Here is a 24,777-nt window from a genome sequence, read left to right on the forward strand (position 1 = left end):
GGCATGTCCATATTAATTCATTCATTTGTTTGTTCTCTCTCTTTCTCTCTCCTTGCAAACAAATAAATAACATATTAAAAGTCTAGTACCTGGGAGGTCCAGGCTCAATTGAGAGATGGGAGCCTCCATAGATGGGGTGTGGGTAAGCAAACTGGCCTGGAACTCCTAATAAAATAGCTGCTGGAGGAAATGGTGAGAAACAGAACCACTGTGGGAAGTAAAAATGACTTCCTATGAGACAACTGTCCCACCTTGTTGCATACAAAATCACGTTATGCAGTCTTCTCCAAATAGATCCAGGAATGCTCAAAGTGTGCTTACAAAGGCATTGAAAACATCTTCTTTCTGGAACTCTATGATGAGAATGTCTTTTGTGAGACACACATGATCCAGCAGATGCCCATCATATGAATATTTACCCATGGCCACTTATGTCATTCTGTGCAGATTCTTTAATCTACTGTGAAGGAGTCTAACTAAGTAAAATAAATTCACTCATATTTCTCAAGAGACCTTGGGTTGGGAGATGAAATAATGCTGTGACATTCATATATTCTGTTTTAATGCTGATGAACTGTGTGGTGCCCTGTCATGTTAGGTCTTAATAATAAGGTTACTCTTTCTTACTTTTAAGTGCACTATGGGGCTTTCTGTATATGTAAAAGTGATAGCATAAGAAATCTAGTCGCTAAAACACTATAACAGTACTTATACTTCATTAGAGGCATCAGGCCACATCAGAGTATTAAGAGCCCACCTGCCCACAGGGAGTCACTAATAGTCAACTGCTTCTGCAGAGATCTCATCTGAGCTTTTCTTGGTAGCTCTTCCACTACCATGAAAAGCTCTGGAAAACTGGAATAATGAGGAAAGAAATCAGAGGAAAGACCATAAAAGCCCAGTTCATTTCAAGGAGAAAGCTGTAACCATCCCTCTCTCCTACATTTTAAATATCACAACAAATTTAAGTAACAAAATAAACAATTGAGAGAACACACTTTACATACAACTTTAATTTCCTCCTACTGTGTTCATTACCAAGCTGTTTGCTTTCTTTAGGGAGGATGGGGGGAGCTTTTAAAAGACTCATTTAACACAGAAGTCTATTTCCACTAATGTAGTCTTCACATAGCATGTGTAGTCTCCCAAAACTAACCGATATATACAAATATTCACGTGCTGGTGTATTCCTTGATAAGAATAATTACCCTCAAGCACATAATATATTCATATTTCTAGAAAACACATGACTATGAGAGGCACATCATTTATAACTGCAAGATGGTCATTAGTTCTCCCAGGACTGACTGTCCTCTTCTCGGGTTATAAAGCATCTCTAATTGCGATAAGGACAATGTGACTATCGCATAGCCCAGCTCCTCCTGTCTAAAACTTCAGGCAGGAAGCATTTGCCATGCATTTCAACATGAGAGGTAACCTGCTTTCCATCAACTGCCACTGGCTAGTTCCTTTACACAGAGAGTGTTTACAGGCATGACAGTCTCCATTAGTGAACTGAGAGAGTCCAGGGACCACCCACTTTCACAGAACTGCCCAGGGCTCCACGGGTCCTAAGGAACCCAAAGCCACCTTTGTGCTTGTTCAGTGAAGAGAAGAAAATGAGAACTCTGTGCTAATTTGTAGGAGATCTGAATAGGCAAGAGAGGTAGATAAGCACCCAGGCTGCCTGTGAGGCATTAACCACAGGCTCCCGGGGACGACGCTCCCTGAACTCTTAAGCTCGCACCTGCAGGGAAAGACAGAGTCTAACTGGCAAGAACGCAAATGGTACAATCTAAAGCTCACTACTCAAAAATCTCTCAGCATTTCTTCAAACCTTATTCTGTTCATGAAAATGAGCCAGTGGAGGGCACATTTGCACACCCACACACATGCACATCCAAAGCACGCTGCTGAAGCAAATGGAGCGCACAGCTGGTAAGTGTGCCAAAGGAAAATGGAATCTCGATATGAAAACAAATTCCTCAGCCAGAAGACAGACTGACAGACACACACACACATTGTTTGTTGACTAGGAGTACAAGCCATGAAAAAATTTTCTCTGCTACGAAAGAGGATTTCTAGTAGCCAGCCCCACATAATCCCCACACACGAGAGAACAGTGTGTGGTTACAATGGACACGGCCTGAGCTAGGATTTGTTAGCAAAAAGCATTTACCACACATGTAGAGCCATATGGGACGGCTAACACACATCACGACGCCTTGAGGAACTTTCATACTAAATGTGTCCATGCTATATGCTATAGGCCCAGCTTCTCTTGTCACATACATAACCCAGGCAATTTATGCTATTCTCCAAATGTGACTTGCTACTTCTGTCATTTACGGTATTTTCAATGACATTACTGAATCAGTTCCTTATGAGAGTCCTATGAAGTAGGTAGGAGAATTGTTATCCCTACTTAACAGACAAGGAAACAAATCATGTGAAATCACTAGCAGAGCCAAATACCCATCACCTCGGTCCAGAACTGATGAGTCCAAGGTGAAGAAAGAAGTGGGAACCTAAGTGCATAACTCAGTCTATTGCTCCCTAGAAAGTCACAGGCATGTCTCTTACGATGCCTAGACCAGTCCCCGTGGTCTGCCAAGCAGACTGTTCTAGCTGCAGCTGTTGTTTGGTTAGAGCCTTTAACCATCTTGTAGATCCCCAAAAGAGCACCGCTCTCTCTCATCCATCTTTTTAGTTTTTTGATTTCTTTGTCTGTGTGTGTGTGTGTGTGTGTGTGTGTGTTCATGGACACGAGTTGGGGTGCACACATGCCATGGCACACATGTGGAGATGCAAGGACAGCCTTGAGTGTCAGTTGTAACTTTCCAGCGGGAAATGTCATTTGCTGGCCTGTGAGTGTCTTAGGATCTTCCTGACTCCACCCCTCATCTCTCCGTAGCAGGGCTGGGATCACAGACGCTCCCTGGGGATCCAAACTCAGGCTGCCATGCTTGCACAAAGGGGGCTTTGCCCTCTGAGCTCCCATCAGCCATGTTCACCAGTTCACCTCCCCCTCCCGGAACAGCTCACCTAGACAGGGAGCAGAGTGCCCTGAGGTGGCTCTTGGTTTTCAGTTGAAGGGGAGAATGAGCTGCTAACATCTGGTGACCAGCACCACTATTCTTTATGGACAAACGTGTCATCTGAAATCACACACCTGGCTGGCTTTTCTCAATCATCTCCCTTTAGCACTAGAACTTGCTAGAGGCAAGGCTCCCATTATGTCACACACACACACACACACACACACACAAATCTCTTGTTTCTCCTGCTTTTTTCTCTTTATCCCCTCTCCCTGGAGTGATTTCTTATAGAAAAATGTGGTGCCTTACTGGATGAGATGATTATCTTTGTGTAATACTTTCGTTCATTTCAACAGCAAGCATTACAGAGGAAGCCCAAACCGGCTCTGACAGTGACAGGTGAAGCTGGGGCTGAGCGTCAATGCACTCACTTGAAGCCACTTTCAGAAAAGAAATGTTATTTAGTTGCACAGATCTGAAAGTACCAGGTGCACGCGTTTGTTCTGAGACACGACGGTTCTTCTGTTTGACAGTAAAAACTTTAGACGCGCAGGAAACACTCTTGTTGCTTGGAGGAGGGACTGGGTGCAATGCTACCTCATTAACCCAGCCAAGTAAGAGCAGCAAGGCTGTGGTCCACACGCCAGGGCCCCGGACAAACCTGGCTTTATGGCCACAGAGGTAGTTTGGCTGACGGAAAGGTGCCCCCGAGGAGAGGCTAGTATTCCAATGACTAAACAGATCTCCCAGGTCAGGAAAAGACGTCTGTTGGACCCCTCCTAGCTCACTCACAAGGGCACGGGAGTGACCTCACTTGAAAGTCTGCCGTGAAGGATACTCACCTCCTAGAACAGTCACATGAGCAGCCCCTAGTTATGCCTCAATCCAAAGCAGGAGCAGGCGAACCCTGAATTCTTATGAGTTCAGAGAACGACTAAAGCCAGAAGTCACCCGTAGCTGCTTATAAATGAAACCTACAATCCCTAGGTCATCGGTAACAGAAGTAGGCACAAAAAGTTCTATTTTGCTACTTAAAAAAAAAATAATAATTTATTTATGTATGAGAGAAAGAAAGGCAGATGAGAGAGAAAGGACCTTCTGCCACTACAAATGATCTTGAAACATATGTGCCACCTGTGCCTCTGGCTTATGTGGATACTGGGGAATTGGACCTGATCCTTTACAGACAAATGCCTTAACCACTAAGCCATCTCTCCAGCCCAATTTTGCTATTTTTAATAAGAGAGAAGCAGTTAACCTATGGAAACATTCGTTATTGACTGTAAATTCTGGAAGCAAATGCTATTAAGAGTTTAGCAGGCTGCCTGATTATAACTATTTTGAAGGACTTGTTATTAATTTTCAAACCAATCAATACCAAAGCACATTACATTACCATTGAGAAGAGGAAAGTCATTGACTCTCTTTATTGACACAGAAAACAAGTCCCAAGACTTGGGACTGATACATTGTCTTGCTTGCGCCATTTTTTTTTTTTTATGACAGAGGCATTTCTGAAGTAATAACCAATTGACTCTAAATCATAGAGTAGAAAACTATCTGTGAGCAGTCCTTGAAAACTAGCAGAAAAATCTAGCCTCATCACCATGTTTTTCTTCACTGGCAGGAAGCCAGCTGCAAGGAGACCCGCTGGAACCAAGAGCCCACTGCGCCTGGACTACAGTGAGTGTCCACAGACAGTGCTGCAGCTTTCCTTTGCTTCTAGTTTGGGAAACACTCAAGTGCCACAGTCGTCTCACCCCACGCTCCACACTCTACTTTCTGACCACCGGCCTGCAAGCCCACGAGGACTTCGGGTAGAATGTGCCATGCAAAGAGCTGGCTTGGACTCGGCATGTCCTTGTACTTCTGGGGACTGATGGACTTGACCAGCCCTGTTCTCTCCAGCACCCCGACACCCCATGGTCAGTTAGAAGCACTCTTTTCGGGCAAGATGCAGTTACATCAGCGAGCCAAGAGGAGCTGGGTTTGGAACCAGTTCTTCGTTCTAGAAGAGTACACAGGGACGGATCCTCTGTATGTTGGCAAGGTGAGATGCCCGGTAGAAAGCTCAGTACTGAGTCTACAGTGTTGGAATGGGGTGTGGATATGAGTGGAGCATGAGCGCTCACCAGGTCTGTGCTCAGAACCCCAAAACTGCACCTAGTAGCTTTGGCTTGATCACTAGCTGAGACAGCTGTGCTGTACCAGACACCTGTCAGAGAGAAAGTCTGCTGTCCTCCACAATTCTGTTCAGAGTAGAAAGAACTAGAAGCATGTTTTGGAGAAGCCTCAAAACTTTCAGCATCCAGGCAGTCTTCAGCAGCAGCTGTCTGGAGGAACAGAATGGAGAAAAGAACAGAAACACAAAAAGGAGAGGAGAGGTTTTATGTTGTTTTGTTTGCTACTAATGCATGTTCACAGGTATAGCTTGAGGACTAAATTTAATGAAAAACAAACAAACAAAAAAAAAAAACCCCAGGTGATTCTTCATTCCAGAATTGGTTAATATAGTCTTTGGAATAGTAGGAGAAAACTGATGAATGTATTTAAAAGATTCATATTTAAGTTCCCTTGATTTATATATCATATCTCATTTTTAATCCTGGCTTTTTTCTATGTTTACTTTATTTGGATGTCAATCAGAGAACATTCTTATGAGAGCCACCAAGTGCAAGAGAATAGGCGACAAGGAACTAATCAGAAAATAATTCATTCAAATAATAACTTAAGCACTTGTTTAGCATAAAGGCTAAGACCATGGGTTTCAGCTGTGAACACATGCGGCTCAATACCCAGCCCTACCAATTGCTTCCAGGGACTTTGGACAGGTCACTGAGCCCATTGGCCACCACCCCGGCCCTCCACTATCCTTTGGGGTAGAGTGAATGAATGCGGGAGTGAGCCAGAGCTTCCCAGGGTTGTCTTCCCAAGCCCTGCTCTGTCATTGCCACAGAACTGAGGCTCTTGCCACCAGGGCTGAGGACATTCCTACCGCCACTCCATGACTGCACTCTACCACTTTTGTTTTGTTTTGTTTTCAGTTGATAAATAAATTCCTATTTCCCTTCTATCAATAAGACCCAGCTGAGTTACTCTAAGCTCCATGGCTTGGCCAAGGGTGAAGCAGCTCAGAAGCCAGCCACAATTTCACAGCCTTCCCTTTCTGAGGAGGCCTGAAGGCCTCCAGTGTCTTGTCAGTGTCCCTGCTGTCCACCCTTGGAGCAACAGGACCCTCTAAGGTTCCAGGGAGCCCTGCCCCTTCCTTGTCTCTATGCTCGGCTCCTAGAGACTCACAGGGAATGAAGAAGAGCTAGTACGTTACAGCCTTGTCTCTCTGCGGTGTGACATCACCGTAACTAGCCCCACTTAACAGCTTTTCTACCCAGCAGTTAAATTCCACTTGACATGTGAAACACAGGAAGCATGGTTCTACTCTGTCTCAGGAAGGAAATACTGCGAGGCTGGGAAAGCCTCTAGTGCTTCTTGTGCAGTGGCCACAGCCTTTCAATGACTTACTTCATCAGCTTTTCAGCCAACTTGATTGTCACGAAAAGTTTTTTGATACTCCAAAAATTAACTTATACTAATCTATCTTCAGTTGAAGATGTTTAGAGGTGGCTGTTTTATTTTCTTTTTCTCATAAATGGAAAGGCAAGATTTCTCCTTTTTGACACTTGCTCCTACACACCAGGGATCCCACACTTTCTAAAGATGTTTTATGCGTTTCTCAATATCATTCTATATTGCTCAATTTAAAAATACTGAGTTCAAATACTGACTATGAAAAGTAAAACAGACTTTGTTCATCACCCTCGACTTGCTATTTGTTGCTATTAGTACAATCATGTTGAAAACATATTAACTCTCCACAGACCCATCAAGCATTTAGGTGAAAAAGCATTCCAATGCGAAGGGAGGTCAACGTTAAAAACAGGGCTGGAGAGATGACTTAGCGGTTAAGTGCTTGCCTGTGAAGCCTAAGGACCCTGGTTCAAGGCTCGATTCCCCAGGACCCACGTGAGTCAGATGCACAGGGGTGCACATGCAATGCATCTGGAGTTCGTTTGCGGTGGCTGGAAGCCCTGACCATTCTCTCGCTCTCTCTCTCTCTCACTCTCAAATAAATAAGTAAAAATAAAAGAATAGAAAATAATAATTTACTTCCCACACCTGTTCATCTCCACAATGAGGCTTTGATGCTTGTTCCCTCAGCTCCATTCAGACATGGACAGAGGAGATGGCTCCATCAAGTACATCCTCTCGGGAGAAGGTGCAGGCGTCGTGTTTACCATCGACGACACCACTGGTGACATCCATGCCATCCAGAGGCTCGACCGTGAGGAACGAGCCCAGTACACATTACGGGCTCAAGCCCTGGACAGGCGGACAGGCCGGCCGATGGAACCCGAGTCAGAGTTCATCATCAAAATCCAAGACATCAACGACAATGAGCCCAAGTTCCTGGACGGGCCTTACGTCGCCACCGTGCCAGAAATGTCACCAGTGGGTAAGGGGGTGCCTCACTGATAGTCACACACAGCAGGTGCCCTGTAGGAGACGCCCCTGCCTGCATCACACAGAAAAGAGCAGAAGATTCAGAATAGATCACAAGTCATAAAATGGAACCAAAACTGAACACTAAGACCTTCAGCAGGCAGGAAGCTAATAGACATGTGAATCGGCCACTGGCCATATGCCTGTCACGTGTTCCAGTTGATTCTTTAGGAAGCAGAGATGACTCAGCTGGAAAAGTGCTTGTCTTGCAAGCATGAGGACCTGAGCTCAAGTCCCTGATTACGTGCAAGGCTTGGTGGTGCTCACCTATAATCACAGTGCTGGGGAGGGCTAGACAGGGAACTTTCTAGCCAGCTTAATTGGTGAGCTCGAGGCCAACCAAAAAGCCTGTCTCAAAAAGAGGTGAGGGGTGCTTCTCAGGACGACACACAAGGTTGTCCTCTGTCTGCTCATCGATACATGCATACACACGTGCACACACACACGCGAACACCACATACATAAACAAAAACAATAAAATTAAAGACAGAGGTTCACAGAGTTGTGTTTCATAAGGCAGAAGCATTTCTATTGTCGAATAACCACGAAGACCCAAATATTGCATTGTCCTCACCAGTTATTATGAATCTAAACTCAAATGATGATCACCCAATCACAAGAGATCCTGGAATCTGACATTCATTGCAAGGGGGATCTCTAGAGAGTGGCATAGCCAGGGGCTCTCCCAGAGTGAGACACAGTGAGAGGCTCTCCCAGAGTGAGACACAGTGAGAGGACCTCCCAGAGTGAGACACAGTGAGAGGACCTCCCAGAGTGAGACACAGTGAGAGGACCTCCCAGAGTGAGACACAGTGAGAGGATCTCCCAGAGTGAGACACAGTGAGAGGACCTCCCAGAGTGAGACACAGTGAGAGGACCTCCCAGAGTGAGACACAGTGAGAGGATCTCCCAGAGTGAGACACAGTGAGAGGACCTCCCAGAGTGAGACACAGTGAGAGGATCTCCCAGAGTGAGACACAGTGAGAGGATCTCCCAGAGTGAGACACAGTGAGAGGATCTCCCAGAGTGAGACACAGTGAGAGGATCTCCCAGAGTGAGACACAGTGAGAGGACCTCCCAGAGTGAGACACAGTGAGAGGATCTCCCAGAGTGAGACACAGTGAGAGGACCTCCCAGAGTGAGACACAGTGAGAGGACCTCCCAGAGTGAGACACAGTGAGAGGATCTCCCAGAGTGAGACACAGTGAGAGGACCTCCCAGAGTGAGACACAGTGAGAGGATCTCCCAGAGTGAGACACAGTGAGAGGACCTCCCAGAGTGAGACACAGTGAGAGGATCTCCCAGAGTGAGACACAGTGAGAGGATCTCCCAGAGTGAGACACAGTGAGAGGATCTCCCAGAGTGAGACACAGTGAGAGGATCTCCCAGAGTGAGACACAGTGAGAGGACCTCCCAGAGTGAGACACAGTGAGAGGACCTCCCAGAGTGAGACACAGTGAGAGGATCTCCCAGAGTGAGACACAGTGAGAGGACCTCCCAGAGTGAGACACAGTGAGAGGATCTCCCAGAGTGAGACACAGTGAGAGGATCTCCCAGAGTGAGACACAGTGAGAGGATCTCCCAGAGTGAGACACAGTGAGAGGATCTCCCAGAGTGAGACACAGTGAGAGGACCTCCCAGAGTGAGACACAGTGAGAGGACCTCCCAGAGTGAGACACAGTGAGAGGACCTCCCAGAGTGAGACACAGTGAGAGGACCTCCCAGAGTGAGACACAGTGAGAGGACCTCCCAGAGTGAGACACAGTGAGAGGACCTCCCAGAGTGAGACACAGTGAGAGGATCTCCCAGAGTGAGACACAGTGAGAGGACCTCCCAGAGTGAGACACAGTGAGAGGACCTCCCAGAGTGAGACACAGTGAGAGGATCTCCCAGAGTGAGACACAGTGAGAGGATCTCCCAGAGTGAGACACAGTGAGAGGATCTCCCAGAGTGAGACACAGTGAGAGGATCTCCCAGAGTGAGACACAGTGAGAGGATCTCCCAGAGTGAGACACAGTGAGAGGACCTCCCAGAGTGAGACACAGTGAGAGGACCTCCCAGAGTGAGACACAGTGAGAGGACCTCCCAGAGTGAGACACAGTGAGAGGACCTCCCAGAGTGAGACACAGTGAGAGGACCTCCCAGAGTGAGACACAGTGAGAGGCTCTCCCAGAGTGAGACACAGTGAGAGGATCTCCCAGAGTGAGACACAGGGAGAGGACCTCCCAGAGTGAGACACAGGGAGAGGACCTCCCAGAGTGAGACACAGGGAGAGGATCTCCCAGAGTGAGACACAGGGAGAGGATCTCCCAGAGTGAGACACAGGGAGAGGATCTCCCAGAGTGAGACACAGTGAGAGGACCTCCCAGAGTGAGACACAGTGAGAGGATCTCCCAGAGTGAGACACAGTGAGAGGATCTCCCAGAGTGAGACACAGTGAGAGGATCTCCCAGAGTGAGACACAGTGCGAGGACCTCCCAGAGTGAGACACAGTGAGAGGATCTCCCAGAGTGAGACACAGTGAGAGGATCTCCCAGAGTGAGACACAGTGAGAGGATCTCCCAGAGTGAGACACAGTGAGAGGACCTCCCAGAGTGAGACACAGTGAGAGGACCTCCCAGAGTGAGACACAGTGAGAGGATCTCCCAGAGTGAGACACAGTGAGAGGACCTCCCAGAGTGAGACACAGTGAGAGGACCTCCCAGAGTGAGACACAGTGAGAGGACCTCCCAGAGTGAGACACAGTGAGAGGATCTCCCAGAGTGAGACACAGTGAGAGGATCTCCCAGAGTGTGGCACAGTCAAGGACTCTCTCAGGCAGCATGTGCAACATCTTCAAATGCTTCCACGGTGACCATTCAGGGACATTCAGCCTTTCACAACTCATCTTGAACAACTCTCTACTGCTTCTCTTCCCAGGTACGTCTGTGATCCAGGTGACAGCCACAGATGCTGATGACCCCACCTATGGCAACAGTGCCCGGGTCGTGTACAGCGTTCTTCAGGGCCAGCCATACTTTTCTGTGGACTCCAAAACAGGTATCTATGCATGGCAAAGCCAGAGGCAAGCGCTTATTCCTTAACCCTGCTCCCTGCTGCTTATGACACAGGCACCCCCTTTTCAGGGACTCTCCAGGCCGTGTACTAAGCACAGAAACCCACTAAAAACGTTAGGATGAAGAGTGCACACCCACCCCACCCCCCGCTAGAGAATGAGAGCAGTGTGATGCCAAGACAGGGTACAGAGGCTGCTGGGAGAGGCCATGGCCTGCCTTCACAGAAATAGCTCCTCACTTGTCTCCACAAAGCTCATGGTTGTATTTCCCAGGCTCTAAGGACTCGACTCAAAAGACCCAAGAAGACTGACACATTCTCCTGGGCCTGTTATAGGTCCAGAATCATGGACTGTGAAAGCAAAAGAGAGCCGCCCTCAGTGCAGTTGTCCAGCCCATCTCCATCCACTGAGCAGACACACTGAGAGCTAACCAAGCTCATCGGGTTGTAAAGAAGCCCCTTGGCACAGGGTTTGATAGTCAGTCTGCTGGACCAACCTTTGCTAAGCAGAGCACGGGGGCAGAGTGCAAGGCATTGCTGAGACAGGTGAGATGGAGGCGGGAAGAACGCACGGCCGTGGCCCCCACCTAGTCGGTGTGGTGGAAGCTCGGGCTAGGGAGGCTGGCAAGGACAGCTGATGGCCAGGAGCAGCGTGGCCCAAGACACTAATCAACACAAAATCAGAGGCTTTGTTTCAGAGAGTTAACCGCAGAATTAGTAGGTTTTAATCCACAAAGGGGATCTCCTTAGAATGCTTGAGTTGGACAGAATAATTTTTATGTCATTATTACATTACCCTTGGGCCAGGCTCTCTCCTTTTCCTTTCCATGACAATGAGCAATACCGGTCTTGAGAGCTTCCCAGTCATCTTGGGAAGAGATAGTGAATTTTACAGTAGGTATTATTACCCCCAATTCCTACGTGGAAAAACAGATGTAAGAAAAGAAACTCACACCCACAGAGGTCAAGTCTGTGATCAACAAAGTCACCTCTTTATTTGAAAGAGGAAAATGTATGTATTTCTATTATTAATAATAGCATGGTAGGATTTTTTTTTTCCCCAGGAGTCGTACAGGGTGCCAGGCATTAAGAAAAAGGTATCATCAAAGTAGAGTGTGCGGAAGGGTAGATTACGTGAGAGGAAAGAGAAAAGGCTGCAGCAAGGACAGCCATAAAGCAGGTGACTGGGGTGGGGAGAGGAGAGAAGGCCTGCCCATGGGGAGAGAGCCCAGGCAGGAACAGGGCAGGTCGTCCTGAACATCCTGACATGTCTCTCACATCATTTTGACAGCTCCCGGGGGGCATCTATAGTGTGAAGGCCAAAGAGTACATGAAAGGATAGTCACTGCTGGGCCCATGAGGTACTTGAGAAAAGAAAACACGGCACATTTTACTCTGGAGTGCTGCACTGCTTGCGGCACTGGCATTGGAGCAGTCAAGTGGCAGGCCCTTCCCTTTGCATGCAGAAGGTCTGTTTGGCTCAGGGTCACTCATAAGCCTGTGGGAAATAAATCCTGCTGTCCTTCCTGGAGCGTGTATGAGTCAATTCTTCTGAGCTGAAGGGTTGAAAAGGAGATGAACCTCAGCGCACAGCCCTGGCAGGGTGAGACCCCATGTCCCTGGGTTCGGCTCAGAACCCTCTTAAAGAAAGGAACCCGAGGGGTGGTCCCAGCTCCGCACTGCCCGCCCCGCCTGGGGAAGCTCGTCTTTTATGCTAAAAACAGACAACTCGGTCCCATCAGTGAAGCTGGCGGCGGCCGCATCCCAGATTCACCCTCCTTTCAGGTGCGGGCAGGGAGGGGAGGGCGGCCCATGAGCCAGGCAGCTGCGGAAGTCTTTCACACTGGGAGGGCTCCAGGGAGAATTATCTAAAATCACAGATTTGTAGACATCAGGCTGCTTTCTAGCCGGAACACCCCGTTTCCCTGGGGAGGCAGCAGCTCGCGTCTGAACGAGGGGCGCTGCTGCCCCCTCCCGGCCGACGCGGGATCGCGCCCGGCACCCCCTCCCAGCGTACCGGCTACCTGCCACGTGTGCCAGTTCAGCACTAGCGAGGCTGTGGCTTCAATCTCAAGTCTAACTAAACAGGTGATGTGCACTGCATAAGGAAGAAAGCTAAAACTGCACCTTTGGAAAGCTGAATTTGTGGATTCACTTTTAAACCCAGTCGCTTGCACCCGGCAGGTATAATCAGGACAGCACTCATGAACATGGACAGAGAAGCCAAACAGTACTATGAAGTGATAGTCCAGGCCAAGGACATGGGCGGGCAGCTCGGAGGCCTGGCGGGGACCACGACGGTCAACATCACCCTCTCGGATGTCAATGATAACCCGCCTCGCTTTCCCCAGAGTGAGTACCTAGCCGGCCAGAGCGCAGGACAGCGAGGTAGGCTAGTGTGACGCACGCTCCTTCCCTACACCATTGTGCAACCTCGTCATTTCTGGGCCCCGGCTTCCACAACATCCAACCAGTGTTTCCCAAGCTCTTTCTCCTTATTTCCTCCCTGCGGGGTCCATTCTGATAGCTACCGCACAGAATAAAATGCTAAGAAATAAAACTTGCTGGGTAGGGTTGAACTGTTAGGAGTCACAAGCATGGCTATACCTAAGATATTCTCACCACCATCCTCCCCCACCAACAACCAAGTTTTGCAGCCAAGAGCAGGACATTCAGAGCGGGCTGTGTAAAATTAAGGCCCGGGCTGTAACTGAACACACCACACATCTGCTTGCACTAACCAGTCATTCTCAAGTCTGTAGCAAGTATTTTCTCTGAAAGTGCACCAGGCATGAGGGACAGACACTAGTGTATTCCTCACCTGAGTGTGTATATTCCTGTACAGATGGGGACAGTCAATACAGGAATATTTTGTGTGCCACTTAAAGAGCACAAACAGTAAGTAGTTACTAAGTAGACTGGGCCTACATTGTGGACGCACAAAGTGTCATGGTTGGCTGGTGAAATGCATACGCATTGGTGTTTTATGATCAACAAGCTAAGATGAATGAAGGCTTCACAGGGAGGTGAGACTTGAACAGAGGCTGACAGGCAGAGAAGATTTATACAGGCAGAAAGATTGACACACCAGAATCAAGAAGCCACATTTATTGAAGAACTGCCTATTCCAGGCAGCATTCTTGGTGTGGACTTCAGAACTGTGCACAGAACACAAAAATTTCCCAATGTACTACAGATGATTTGAGTAGGAACTTGCATGTAAGAAATACATGTATATGTCTGAAAATAAAATTGCTTATGTCATTTTTACATTCAAAGACTCCTAAAATCAAGAGCTGCTGTTGATCTTCAAATGTGCTGGATTTCTAACAGAAGCCAAGGGTCATGTTTTGAGAGAAAGACATAAGGGGATGGGCTGGCAAAAATGGAAACTAAAAACAACAATAAGTAAGGCAGAAAAGTGATCAGAGAGCTTTCATAGGGTCCCGTCTGAGCAGATAAGGACTTGAGGAAATGTCAGCAGGAGCAGAGTAGGACAAATGAGAAGCAATGACTTCTGACTTGAAAGACGACAACCGTGGTTTTAATTAAAAGTTTTTGTTTATTTAATTTATTTATTTATTTGAGAGCAAGAGAGAGTGAGAGAGAGAGAGAGAGAGGGCATGCCAGGGCTTCCAGCCACTGCAAACGAACTCCAGATGCGTGCATCCCCTTGTGCATCTGGCTAACGTGGGTCCTAGGGAATGAAGCCTTGAACCGGGGTCCTTAGGCTTCACAGGCAAGCGCTTAACCACTAAGCCATTTCTCCAGCCCAACAATCGTGTTTTCACTGGGGGTGACAGGAAGACGGTCCTAAGGACAGAAAAACGGGGGGTGTGTCATGGAGCTAATGTCAAGGAAGGAGAGAGGGAAACGATTCCGATGTGAACATGCGTAGAGAGACGGCGAACAAGTAGGTTGGCTGTCCTGAAGGGGGGTGGCAGCCCCGAGCTCTGATGGTGGAGCAGAGCCCTGAGATGCAGGTGGGACTTCGAAAAGCTGGTGCCTGCAGGAAGGAAGCTGGAGAAGCAAGAACAGTCGCTGTCCAGGGATGCCTTAGCTAGGGAAATGGGGTTAATTTAAAAAAAAAAAAAAAAAACTAAAGTAAAACTAGAATCAAGCCAGACTAATAGCTGAGTAGCTTACATTTGTAATCAACCAGACCAAGTAAACCTTTATGTTCACCTATGCCAAATACAGAAAGAGAACTCAAATATTCATATGGAACTGGTTTTCAGAAAGCCACTATGAGCATTCGTAAAAGAAAAAGACAGGGCACTAGATGAGCACCTCACAAGTGGTACGGATGCATAGACCACTATGTGGCCCACAAGTGAACGCTCCGTCACGGCAGTTTGTAGAATGGCAAATGGAGCGGCTTGTGGCTTTCCTGGTGCTGTGAGTTCCGTCATCACAGTTCATGAGTGGCTCGCACTGCATACTGTACACTGTAGAGCCTTGAGCAGCTCTGAACTAGTTGTATATACTGTGCATATGTGTGTTCTTGTGCATGCACACATATGTGTGTGCACATGGAGGCCAGAGAGCTTTGTGTCCCCTGATCACTCTCCATCTCATTTGCTGAGCCAGGATCTCTTCATGAGGACAGAGCTTACCAGTTTGGCTAGTCTAGCTAACCAGCTTAACCCAGGGATCCACCACTCTCTGCCTCCCTCGTGCTGGCATCGCAGATGTTCACCACAACTCCTGGCCCTCATGTGGGTACTGGGGACCCAAATCAGGCCCTCATGCTTGTGCAGCACTGAGCCAGCTCCTGTTTCACTTCTAATTTGATAGTAGATAGGCCACCCTGATGGAGGCATGGCATCAAAGAACTGAGTTGTTAACAAGCTCCAAAGCTCAGGGATTGGGAGACACAGCGGGTGAGTCATGCCCCTCCAAGCATGGCCACTTCTCCACGGCTCAGCACAGTACAAGAGGACTGGGGATTGAAGCTCGCCCCGCCCCCCTTGCAAATCCTAACACCATTCTATATTTTGAGTAGTCTCTGCTTCAAAGTTCAGTAATGATGGAAACTCTGGGGTAGAGTGCATTTCCTGGAAAACAAAATGGAATCTTCATACATCAATAGTTTCTTCTAAAGTGTTCATTATTATTGGAATCTTGAAAAACATTACCTTAATTCACCAGTAAATATTTCACCATCTATTTGCTAAAGCTGAATTTGAATAGTTTCACTATTCCTTAGCCTTATCTTAGATAAACTTGCCAGTTTCCTCATTATTCCTTAGCCCTATCTTAAATTCTTCTGATTCCTCATTGCAATAATTCCATTAAGCTTCCTTTTCACAAATAACTACCATAACTGAATGTAGGATGTTAACAAAATGGCAAAACTTCTCTTTCATAGTGATCAGTTTCTGTCACCGTTATCAAAGCCACATATGAGAGAATATGAAGAGCTCCAGTTACTGATTCTAATAACATGTATCATATGTAGAAACTGTATCTATAAGTTTAAACACACAGCAAAGCTTTCTTGGTGTTGAGAAAATTAGAGGCAGGTACTTGTTTGTTTTTCCTGAAAGTTCTATAAAAACTAAGTGTAACTGATCAATAACATTGGGAATGAATGGGAAAAAAAATAATACAATTCAGATGTCTGGAAGCTTAGCAAGTAGAGATGTCCTGGCTCCCACGTGTGAGGAACAAACATCAGTTCTTCTGGGCAAGAGAGGGTGCTCTAACTTGTTGGATTCCCCCAGTCTCCGTGAAACTTAAGCTGCCAGGCCTCAGGCCTGCCAGTAGCTTATGATTTTATTAAAATAAAAGAGACCACAAACATTGGAAATGTGTATGCAGTTTGTGATTTAGACAGTCTATAACTCACAAAACGCTGAGCTCCAGAAGTGAGCAAAAACACAACTGCACAGAGAAGGACATGAGCGTCAGGTAACTGGGAACAAGGAATCAAGTCAGAAAGGAGCACGCTAGCCAGGCACGATGGCGCACACCTGTATCCCAGCAGTCGGGAGGCAGAGGTGAGAGGATTGCTGTGAGTGTGAGCCCAGCCTGAGACTGCATAGTGATTCCAGGTCAGCCTGGGCTAGAGTCAGACCCTACCTCAACAAAGAGAAGGAGCAGATTAATACTACCATGTAGAGCAAGCTTCTTATACGTGGGAACTTTTCTGGTATTCAGTTCTAGAATGAGAACCTGATGCTTTAGGAGTCTTCCCAAAGAGAGGGTTCCAGCTGCAAGCACGTGTTAACAGACCACACATGGGCTCACGGAGCTTCTCTCTGTGGCTGTTTCTCCCCTACAGACGCAGATCTCCACCACTCTCGAGAGGCGACAGAGATGTGCCTAAGCCCACTAGCCAGGTCACAGGGAAAAATGTGGTCACTTGAAACATAACAGAATAAATATGTGTCTTATCAGCATGTGTTTTTCTTACCTTGGGGAAAAATGGCATCTGGGAATAATATTCTCATTCATTATGAGTGGGATTCTATCTAATATTTACGAATTCTAAACATTGAGAAGCAATGTGATTCCCACCACTCTGAAGCAGTTTCACCTTTATCTTGTCGGATTTTGACCCCTCCCTGTTGACCATTGGGTGCAGTCTGTGATCTGAATGCCCATTCACTTAGCCTCTCTGAACTCCACTTTTCATCTGTAAAACTCGAGTTTTAACTTCTGAACCAAGAAAAGGATGTTGTGCATGGTACACCTGATGCATTATAGGAATAGCACGGTGTATTTTTGTAGCAGCTCATTGTCAAGAATGCACATCTTGCCTTTCTCCACAGAACATTACCAGATGAGTGTACTGGAATCAGCTCCAGTCAGCTCCACTGTGGGGCGAGTGTTTGCCAAGGACCTGGATGAAGGAATCAATGCCGAGATGAAATATACTATTGTGGATGGAGATGGCGCAGATGCTTTTGACATTAACACAGACCCAAATCTCCAAGTCGGCGTCATAACTGTGAAGAAGGTAACCCGACACATCCCTCCCAGCTGCTTTTGGTGGCGATTTATGCAGGAAATGCTAAGGGGTGTTGCTGGACTGTGGGACAGCTATTGACTCAATCCTGAGAAAAGCTTCCTTCCTTTTAGTAAAAGAAAACTCTTATTTTTGTGCTTATGTGAAAACAGTGGATATATTTCATAGACAGTAGTAGCAAGTTATGATAAAATACATTACAAATATGTCACTTCTACTTAGCCACTTAAAACTTTATAGCTTAATCCTTTAACATGATGATTTGATCAGTATTTGAATCCCATATTTTTACAACAGTGCACATAAGTAGCAAAGCAGACTGTATGATAAGCTATAAATCAATAAATAACACATGGGCTTTTTAATTGCTTCTTGAAGACTCATACATGCAAATTAAGTACAGGAAAGTTTTAGCAAGCACAACACTTCTTTGTTTCATAATTATCAAGTTCACTGAAGGTCAGCTCTTGGTTCTGTGGCATGATATAGATTGACGCAGCTCGAAGACGAGCTTTTAAGAAATGAATTTAAGGGTGTGAAGACATTGCTCAGTGGTTAAAGGTGCTTGATTACAAAGTCTTATGGCCCAGATTCAAATTCCCAGTACCTGGGGCTGGAGACATGGCTTAGTGGTTAAGTGCTTGCCTGTGAAGCCTAAGACCCCGGTTTGAGGCTCGATTCCTCAGGACCCGCGTTAGCCAGATATACAAGGGGGCGCATGTGTCTGGAGTTCATTTGCAGTGGCTGGAAGCCCTGGCACGTCCATTCTCTCTTTCTCTCTGCGTCTTTCCCTCCGTCTGTCACTCTCAAATAAATAAATAATTTAAAAAAAAAAAAAACCAAATTCCCAGTACCCATGTAAAGCCAGATGCACAAAGTGGCCACATGTGTCTGGACTTTGTTTGTAGGCAAGAGGCCCTAGCTCACCCATGTTTGTCCTCTCTCTCTCTCTCTCTCTCTCATAAGTAGACAAAATATTTTTAAAATTTAAAATGAATGTGGCCCAGGTGTGCCATTCTCTCTCCCTCCCCCTCCCTTTATCTCTGCTTGCAAATAAATAAATAAAAATATTTTTAAAAAAATTGAATGTAATACCTTATGAATAAATATCTAATATATTGACTAGGAAACACTGATTTAATCCTCTAATTATGAATATATTTAAAAACCCAAGATAAGTGCCTACTTTACACATATTCTGGACATTGAATGTACAATGTAAAAAAAAAACAAAAATTAAATTAAATTTTAAAACTCTATCCAAAGCCAGGCATGGTGGCGCATACCATTAATACCAGCACTCAGGAGGCTGAGGTAGAAGAATCACTGTCAGTTCCAGGCCACCCTGAGACTACATAATGAATTCCAAGTCAGCCTGGGCTAGAGTAAGACCATACCTTGAAAAAAGAAAATGACAAAAAACAAAGCAAAACAACAACAACAAAAAAATAAAACTCTGTACTCATGAAACTTATATTCTATTAAAAAGCAAAAAAAAAAAAAAAAAAAAAAGCCGGGCATGGTGGCACATGCCTTTAATTCTAGCACTCAGGAGGCAGAAGTAGGAGGATTGCTATGGGTTTGAAGCCACCCTGAGACTACATAGTGAATTCCAGATCAGCCTGGGCCAGAGTGAGACCTTACCACAAAAAAAAAAAAAAAAAAATTTAAATTTAAAACAACAAAAAAAAATCAGCTAGTCAACCAATAGAGTAGTGAAATAGAAGGAAATGGACACAGATATTTGCTATGTGAGGAGGAGGTAAAATGGAACAAAGTAAATGACATAGGGAAAATGAAAATAACTTCAAATTTAATTGAATGATAAAGATTGACTCACGGAGAAATCAGATGTAGGCAAAGACATAAAGTGAGCAGTCACTAGGAATGTCATAAGTATATCACTGTATAAGGAACACAGCCAATGACTATTTGAGAGAAGTGTCTATGGCCATACTAGATCAGTGGGAGCAAGTATACAGCTATTGAAAAAAAAGTGTTTTGACAATACAGCAGTCAGTGCCAGGATCCTGAGGTAGGGAACTGTGTATGGTGTGTTTCCATAATAGCAATGGGAGATGCAAGGCTGAGGAGTGAGAAGGAGTCCTAGGAGATGAGGTCAAAAAGTTAAAAAAAGGCGGACCAGATTGTATAGAACCTTATAGACTCTCTTATTCATTACATAGGACCTCAGAGGCTCTCCGACACATTGCGTAGGACCTCATGGTCTCACTTACACATTACATAGGACCTCATAGTCTCTCTTATGCATTACATAGGACCTCACAGGCTCTCTTACACATTACATATGACCTCATAGGCTCTCTTACACATTACATAGGACCTCACAGGCTCACTTACACATTACATAGGACCTCACAGGCTCACTTACACATTACACAGGACCTCACAGGCTCTCTTACACATTACATAGGACCTCACAGGCTCTCTTACACATTACATAGGACCTCACAGGCTCTCTTACACATTACACAGGACCTCACAGGCTCTCTTACACATTACATAGGACTTCACAGGCTCTCTTACACATTACATAGGACCTCACAGGCTCACTTACACATTACATAGGATGTCACAGGCTCTCTCACACATTGTATAGGACCTCACAGGCTCTCTTACACATTATATAGGACCTGACAGGTTGCTGGAAGAACTTTAATTTTTACTCTGAACAAAGGGAAACTGATGGGAGGATTTTGACAGATGTGTAACATGATTAGGCTTTTCTGATCAGAATTATTACTCTGTGGGTTTTGTGGAAATAAAAATGTAAAGAGAAGTATATAAACAAGAACAGCTGACCCGACACTACAACAATCCTGGTAAGCTGTGGTCTGGCCCAGTGTGGTAAGATAGAGTTTGGAGAAGGAGTTAGGATGTGAAAGCATTCTGTAAAGTAAGAGCAACAGGGCTTCCTAAAACAACAGACGGTGGGCCGATGGAAGAAAGGAAGGAAGGAGGGAGGAAGGAAGGAGGGAGGGAGGGAGGGAGGGAGGGAGGGAGGGAGGGAGGGAGGGAAGGAAGGAAGGAAGGAAGGAAGGAAGGAAGGAAGGAAGGAAGGAAGGAAGGAAGGAAGGAAGGAAGGAAGGGGGAAAGAGGGAGGGAGGCAATGGGGAGAGGAAGGAGAAAGGGAGGGAAGAAGAGAGAGTGGGTAAACGAGCAACAGGAAGATGGAGCTGCCATGAAGCAGCACGGGGAAGTCTGCAACTGAAAGCAGACATGGCAGGAGGTGACGAGTTGTGGAGCTGTGTTCAGGAGGAGCTACGCCTGCAGTGTCCCTCAGACTCACAGCAGCAACGGCTGGTGACTGCGGCTGTGGGTGAACAGTCTGCAGGAGAGCCCTGGGCTGAAGAGAAGGTTGAGCCTCATAAGGAGACAGATGATACTTCAACAGAATGGATTCCAAGGGCCTGAGCCTGGACAGACAAGGGACAGTGACCTGAGTCGTGAGACACCTGCAAACACAGCCAAGGGGAATGAGGAAAATCCAGGAGTGTGGTATAAAGCAGGCATGAAGAAGGGAGTGACCACCTGTGCCAATGCTTCCGTCAGCAAAGAACTGGAAAGTAACTGCAGGCTGCGCCCAGATGGGGCTACTGGTGACCACCACAAAAACAATAAGGCCGTTCAGCACAACTTCAAGTGTTTGTTTAGGTACAACCAAACAGCAAAGAGAGATATATTCAAAATTCCTCTAACCAGAAATCCTTATGATTGGTGCACAACCTTGAGGTAGTACAAAATGTTAAGATTAACTTGGGAATCATCAAATAAACTGATGAAATTGAAAAACCATAATTTGTTATTTTGCTCTCATTCTTTAAAAAAAAAAGCTAGCATGATACATTGATGAGAGGTGACCAAAAATAATAAAGTGTTGTATGTCACAGCATTAAGAACAATCCCATTATGTGGTATGCACTAAACAATAATACACTGTTAACCATGGCTGGTAATTTTATGGCCAAAAGTTTAAAGAATTAATGTTTCTTGAATATTAAAAAAATTAAATAATCACAAAAAGAGCTTTGGGATATATTAATCATGACATTGTTTAAATCTCATTAAAAACCTCTCTTTGTGTTTTGGCTTTTCAAGGTGGGGTATCACTTTAGCCCAGGCTGACCTGGAATTCACTATGGAGTCTCAGGGTGGCCTTGAACTCATGGTGAACCTCCTACCTCTGCCTCCCAAGTGCTGGGATTAAAGGCGTGCGCCACCACACCCAGCACATGCCTTTTATCTTAGCACTTGGGAGGGAGGCAGAAGTAGGAGGATAGCTGTGAGTTCGAGGCCAGCCTGAGACTCCATAGTGAATTCCAGGTCAGCCTGGGCTAGAGCGAGACACGATCGCGAAAAACCAAAAAAAAAAAAAAAAAAAAAAAAAAAAAAAAAAAAAAAAAAGGCATGTGCCACCATGCCTAGATTAAAACCAGCTCATTAAAAAATTAATATTATCATTTATAGAAACTAAAACTATCTTTTCTATAGCTCCCTTACCTGGAAAAGAAGATTAAATGTCACAAGGCAGAACACTATCTGTCATTGTCATTAACCAAACTATATTAATAAAAGAATATATCAAGTTTTTTGAGGTCATTTTGATTTCTTTTCTGAACATAATGAGCTGCCAGAAAATATGAAGGAAGAGGTCAATACACTGGAGAATACACAGTCACATGTAATAAATACTGACCTCCCACCACACCTCTGAAACAGCACCGTCTCCGATGCCTGGTCGACTCTCAACCTCCTCCTACTCCATCATTAATAATGTCATATCAAATTGAAACTCAGTTTTGATTTATTTCCCTTAAGCTTATTATTTGTCTAAAATTCACATAGTTTTTCAAGAAGAGAAATTAAGTTGAACTGATGGAAGTTCAAACTGATGACTGAACAGAAGCAGGAGTCTTTTTAGCTTTTAAGTAATCAATCAATTGATTTTCAGTCTCTTACCTTGAAAGCTGAGATGTAACTTGAGAGCTGTAACTCTCAGCATCTTCTTCCTTCTGCATGAGCATGACATGGTCTCATTTTCTAGCCTTCAGCTTCCTCCCGTCTGCCAGATACACTAAGTCACTGTGTGCAGACAGTGCATTCTCCTCTCAGGCAGATGACCAAACACAAAAATTCTAAACTTCACCAAATCTAAGAGGCCATGAAGTATGATTCTCATCATTGCTTTATGTTCGACTTACAACACTCTAGCCAATTCTTTGTAGTCCAATGCTTGTGGTGACCTAAGGAGCTCTCATGACATAGGGAGACATGCTTGCCTCATCACATCACATTTACTCCGTGCAAGGTGTCATCAATTAGAAAAGCAACCATAACTCCAGGTACAATAACATGAGCAATGTGCACTTTGGAATTACTGGAACTGGGTAACACAAACACGCCATGTATCCTCACTCCAAAAAGTGCATGTCCAAGCCCACATAGAGGAGCTCTGCCCATGACACAGTGCACCCAGTGTTTGCTGCAGTTTGGAGTTTGGCTTGGCTAGGCACTGGAAAATAAAGCTCAACTCACAAATTCACAGAGCTGTTTCCTACACAAGGTTAAGCCTGTTAAACTTCCATCATAGTAAGGGGAAGTTTTGTAAGACCCCACACCTCCTAGAGCAGCGAAAGGCAGCTCCAAGTTGCCAGGAGAGGGATCGCATTCCTCGCTCAGCAGCGGGTTGCTCCTCATGCTCTGTAAAGAGCTCCTCACCATGGGCACACAGGCAACTCTAAACTTAGCTCAGGGGCTCAAAAAAGGTGTGAAAGTGGAATGGGGTTAACTGGGAAGAAAGGTTTTAGTGGGAGGAGGGGGATAAGAGAAGGTAACTGGGAATTGATAAGATCAAAGTACACTGTATACACAGTATGAAAATCATCTAAACTAAAAACAAATCAACTAGGTCATCACGCTTGCCCTTGAATCTGAGGAAGGACAAACAGAATAAGCATTTACAATACAAAGTCCAAAGAGCTTCAATGGAAACACTACAAAATTCTATGTGAACAGAACAGGACACATAATTCTGCTTAATTAACTTCATTAAAACTGGATTGTTGTTGTGTTCTATAATCTTCATTTTTAAAAACATGTGGTTTTGCATTAGTGTGAATTAATTCTTGAATTTGGAATCTCAGTTTGTTAATACTATGTGATATATCATTGGGAATACAAACATAATTCTGAGCCAAGCATGGTGGCACATACCTTTACTACTCAGTAGATTGAGGCAGGGGAATTATAAGTTCAAGCCCAGCCTAGGTCTAAAGGGAAGGAGAAAAAGAAAAGGATGGTGGTGGGAGAAATTAAAAGATGAGGTTATTTAAGGCAATGTTTACTGTCAATTTCAAAGGTGGACATAAGAATGACATAATCTTTAATACTCTAAAAATCATCAAATTATTTATTTAAAATAAATCCCGACAATAATTAAAGTCTTACAAGATGGTTGGTACTGGAACAGCTGGACACCATACGCAGAAAGAGAAAGAATCCCAATTATACTTTACAGAAATAAGGTGGATTATACTACTAAGTGAAAAAAGGCTAGAATTATAATATTTCTTAAAGAAAAACATAGGAGAAAAGTTTTTATTCTATGAGGCAATGATTTCTTCAATATGACACTAGAATTTTAGTCTCCGAAAGAAAATGGGAGATGAAGAGAAAGAAATAAGCCTTTGTAACCATAAGAATGCTTGCTCTTAACTAGGCATGATGGTGTACACCTTGAATCCCAGCACTTGAGCACAGAGGTAGGAGGATCACTGTGAGTTCGGGGCCAGCCTGGGGTAGAGTGAGTTGAAAGGTCAGTATAGACTAGAGTGAGATCTTGCCCCCCCCCCAAAAAGAAAGTTTGTTCTGCAGAAAAACCTATGAAAATACAAATCACAGATTTGGAGGAAATATCTGCAAGTCCTAAGTCTAATGGAGGACTTGACTGTAGAAAGTATAAGGCACTCCTCAAGAGCATGCAAAGATTAGGCATGAGAAGTACAAATCAAAACCACAATGAGATACCCTCACCCATGGGAGGATAGCCAAAATAAAAGGAAATTTAAAAACTGACATAACTAAGTACCAACCAGGATGCAGAGGCTGGAAATGCAAAACACTACTGTCACCTGG

The 24,777-nt window shown here is 45.2% G+C and overlaps 1 protein-coding gene across 3 annotated transcripts in view; it reads left to right on the forward strand.

Annotated features, from left to right (window-relative positions):
- The window catches only part of Cdh20 (cadherin 20), a 225,469-nt gene that overhangs the window by 157,216 nt on the left and 43,476 nt on the right, over positions 1–24,777 (forward strand). For 2 of the 3 annotated variants that reach the window (XM_045135259.1, XM_045135260.1), the window contains exons 2-6: positions 4,666–5,088; positions 7,254–7,548; positions 10,515–10,634; positions 12,834–13,037; positions 17,426–17,613. In XM_045135259.1, the coding sequence (XP_044991194.1) occupies positions 4,861–5,088; positions 7,254–7,548; positions 10,515–10,634; positions 12,834–13,037; positions 17,426–17,613 (1,035 nt within the window). In that variant the 5' untranslated portion in view covers positions 4,666–4,860. The remainder of the gene's footprint in view (positions 1–4,665; positions 5,089–7,253; positions 7,549–10,514; positions 10,635–12,833; positions 13,038–17,425; positions 17,614–24,777) is intronic. The other variant, XM_004654785.2, reaches the window with a different exon arrangement.

Source organism: Jaculus jaculus, chromosome 15 (assembly GCF_020740685.1).
Source record: "Jaculus jaculus isolate mJacJac1 chromosome 15, mJacJac1.mat.Y.cur, whole genome shotgun sequence".
Lineage (NCBI taxonomy): Eukaryota > Metazoa > Chordata > Mammalia > Rodentia > Dipodidae > Jaculus > Jaculus jaculus.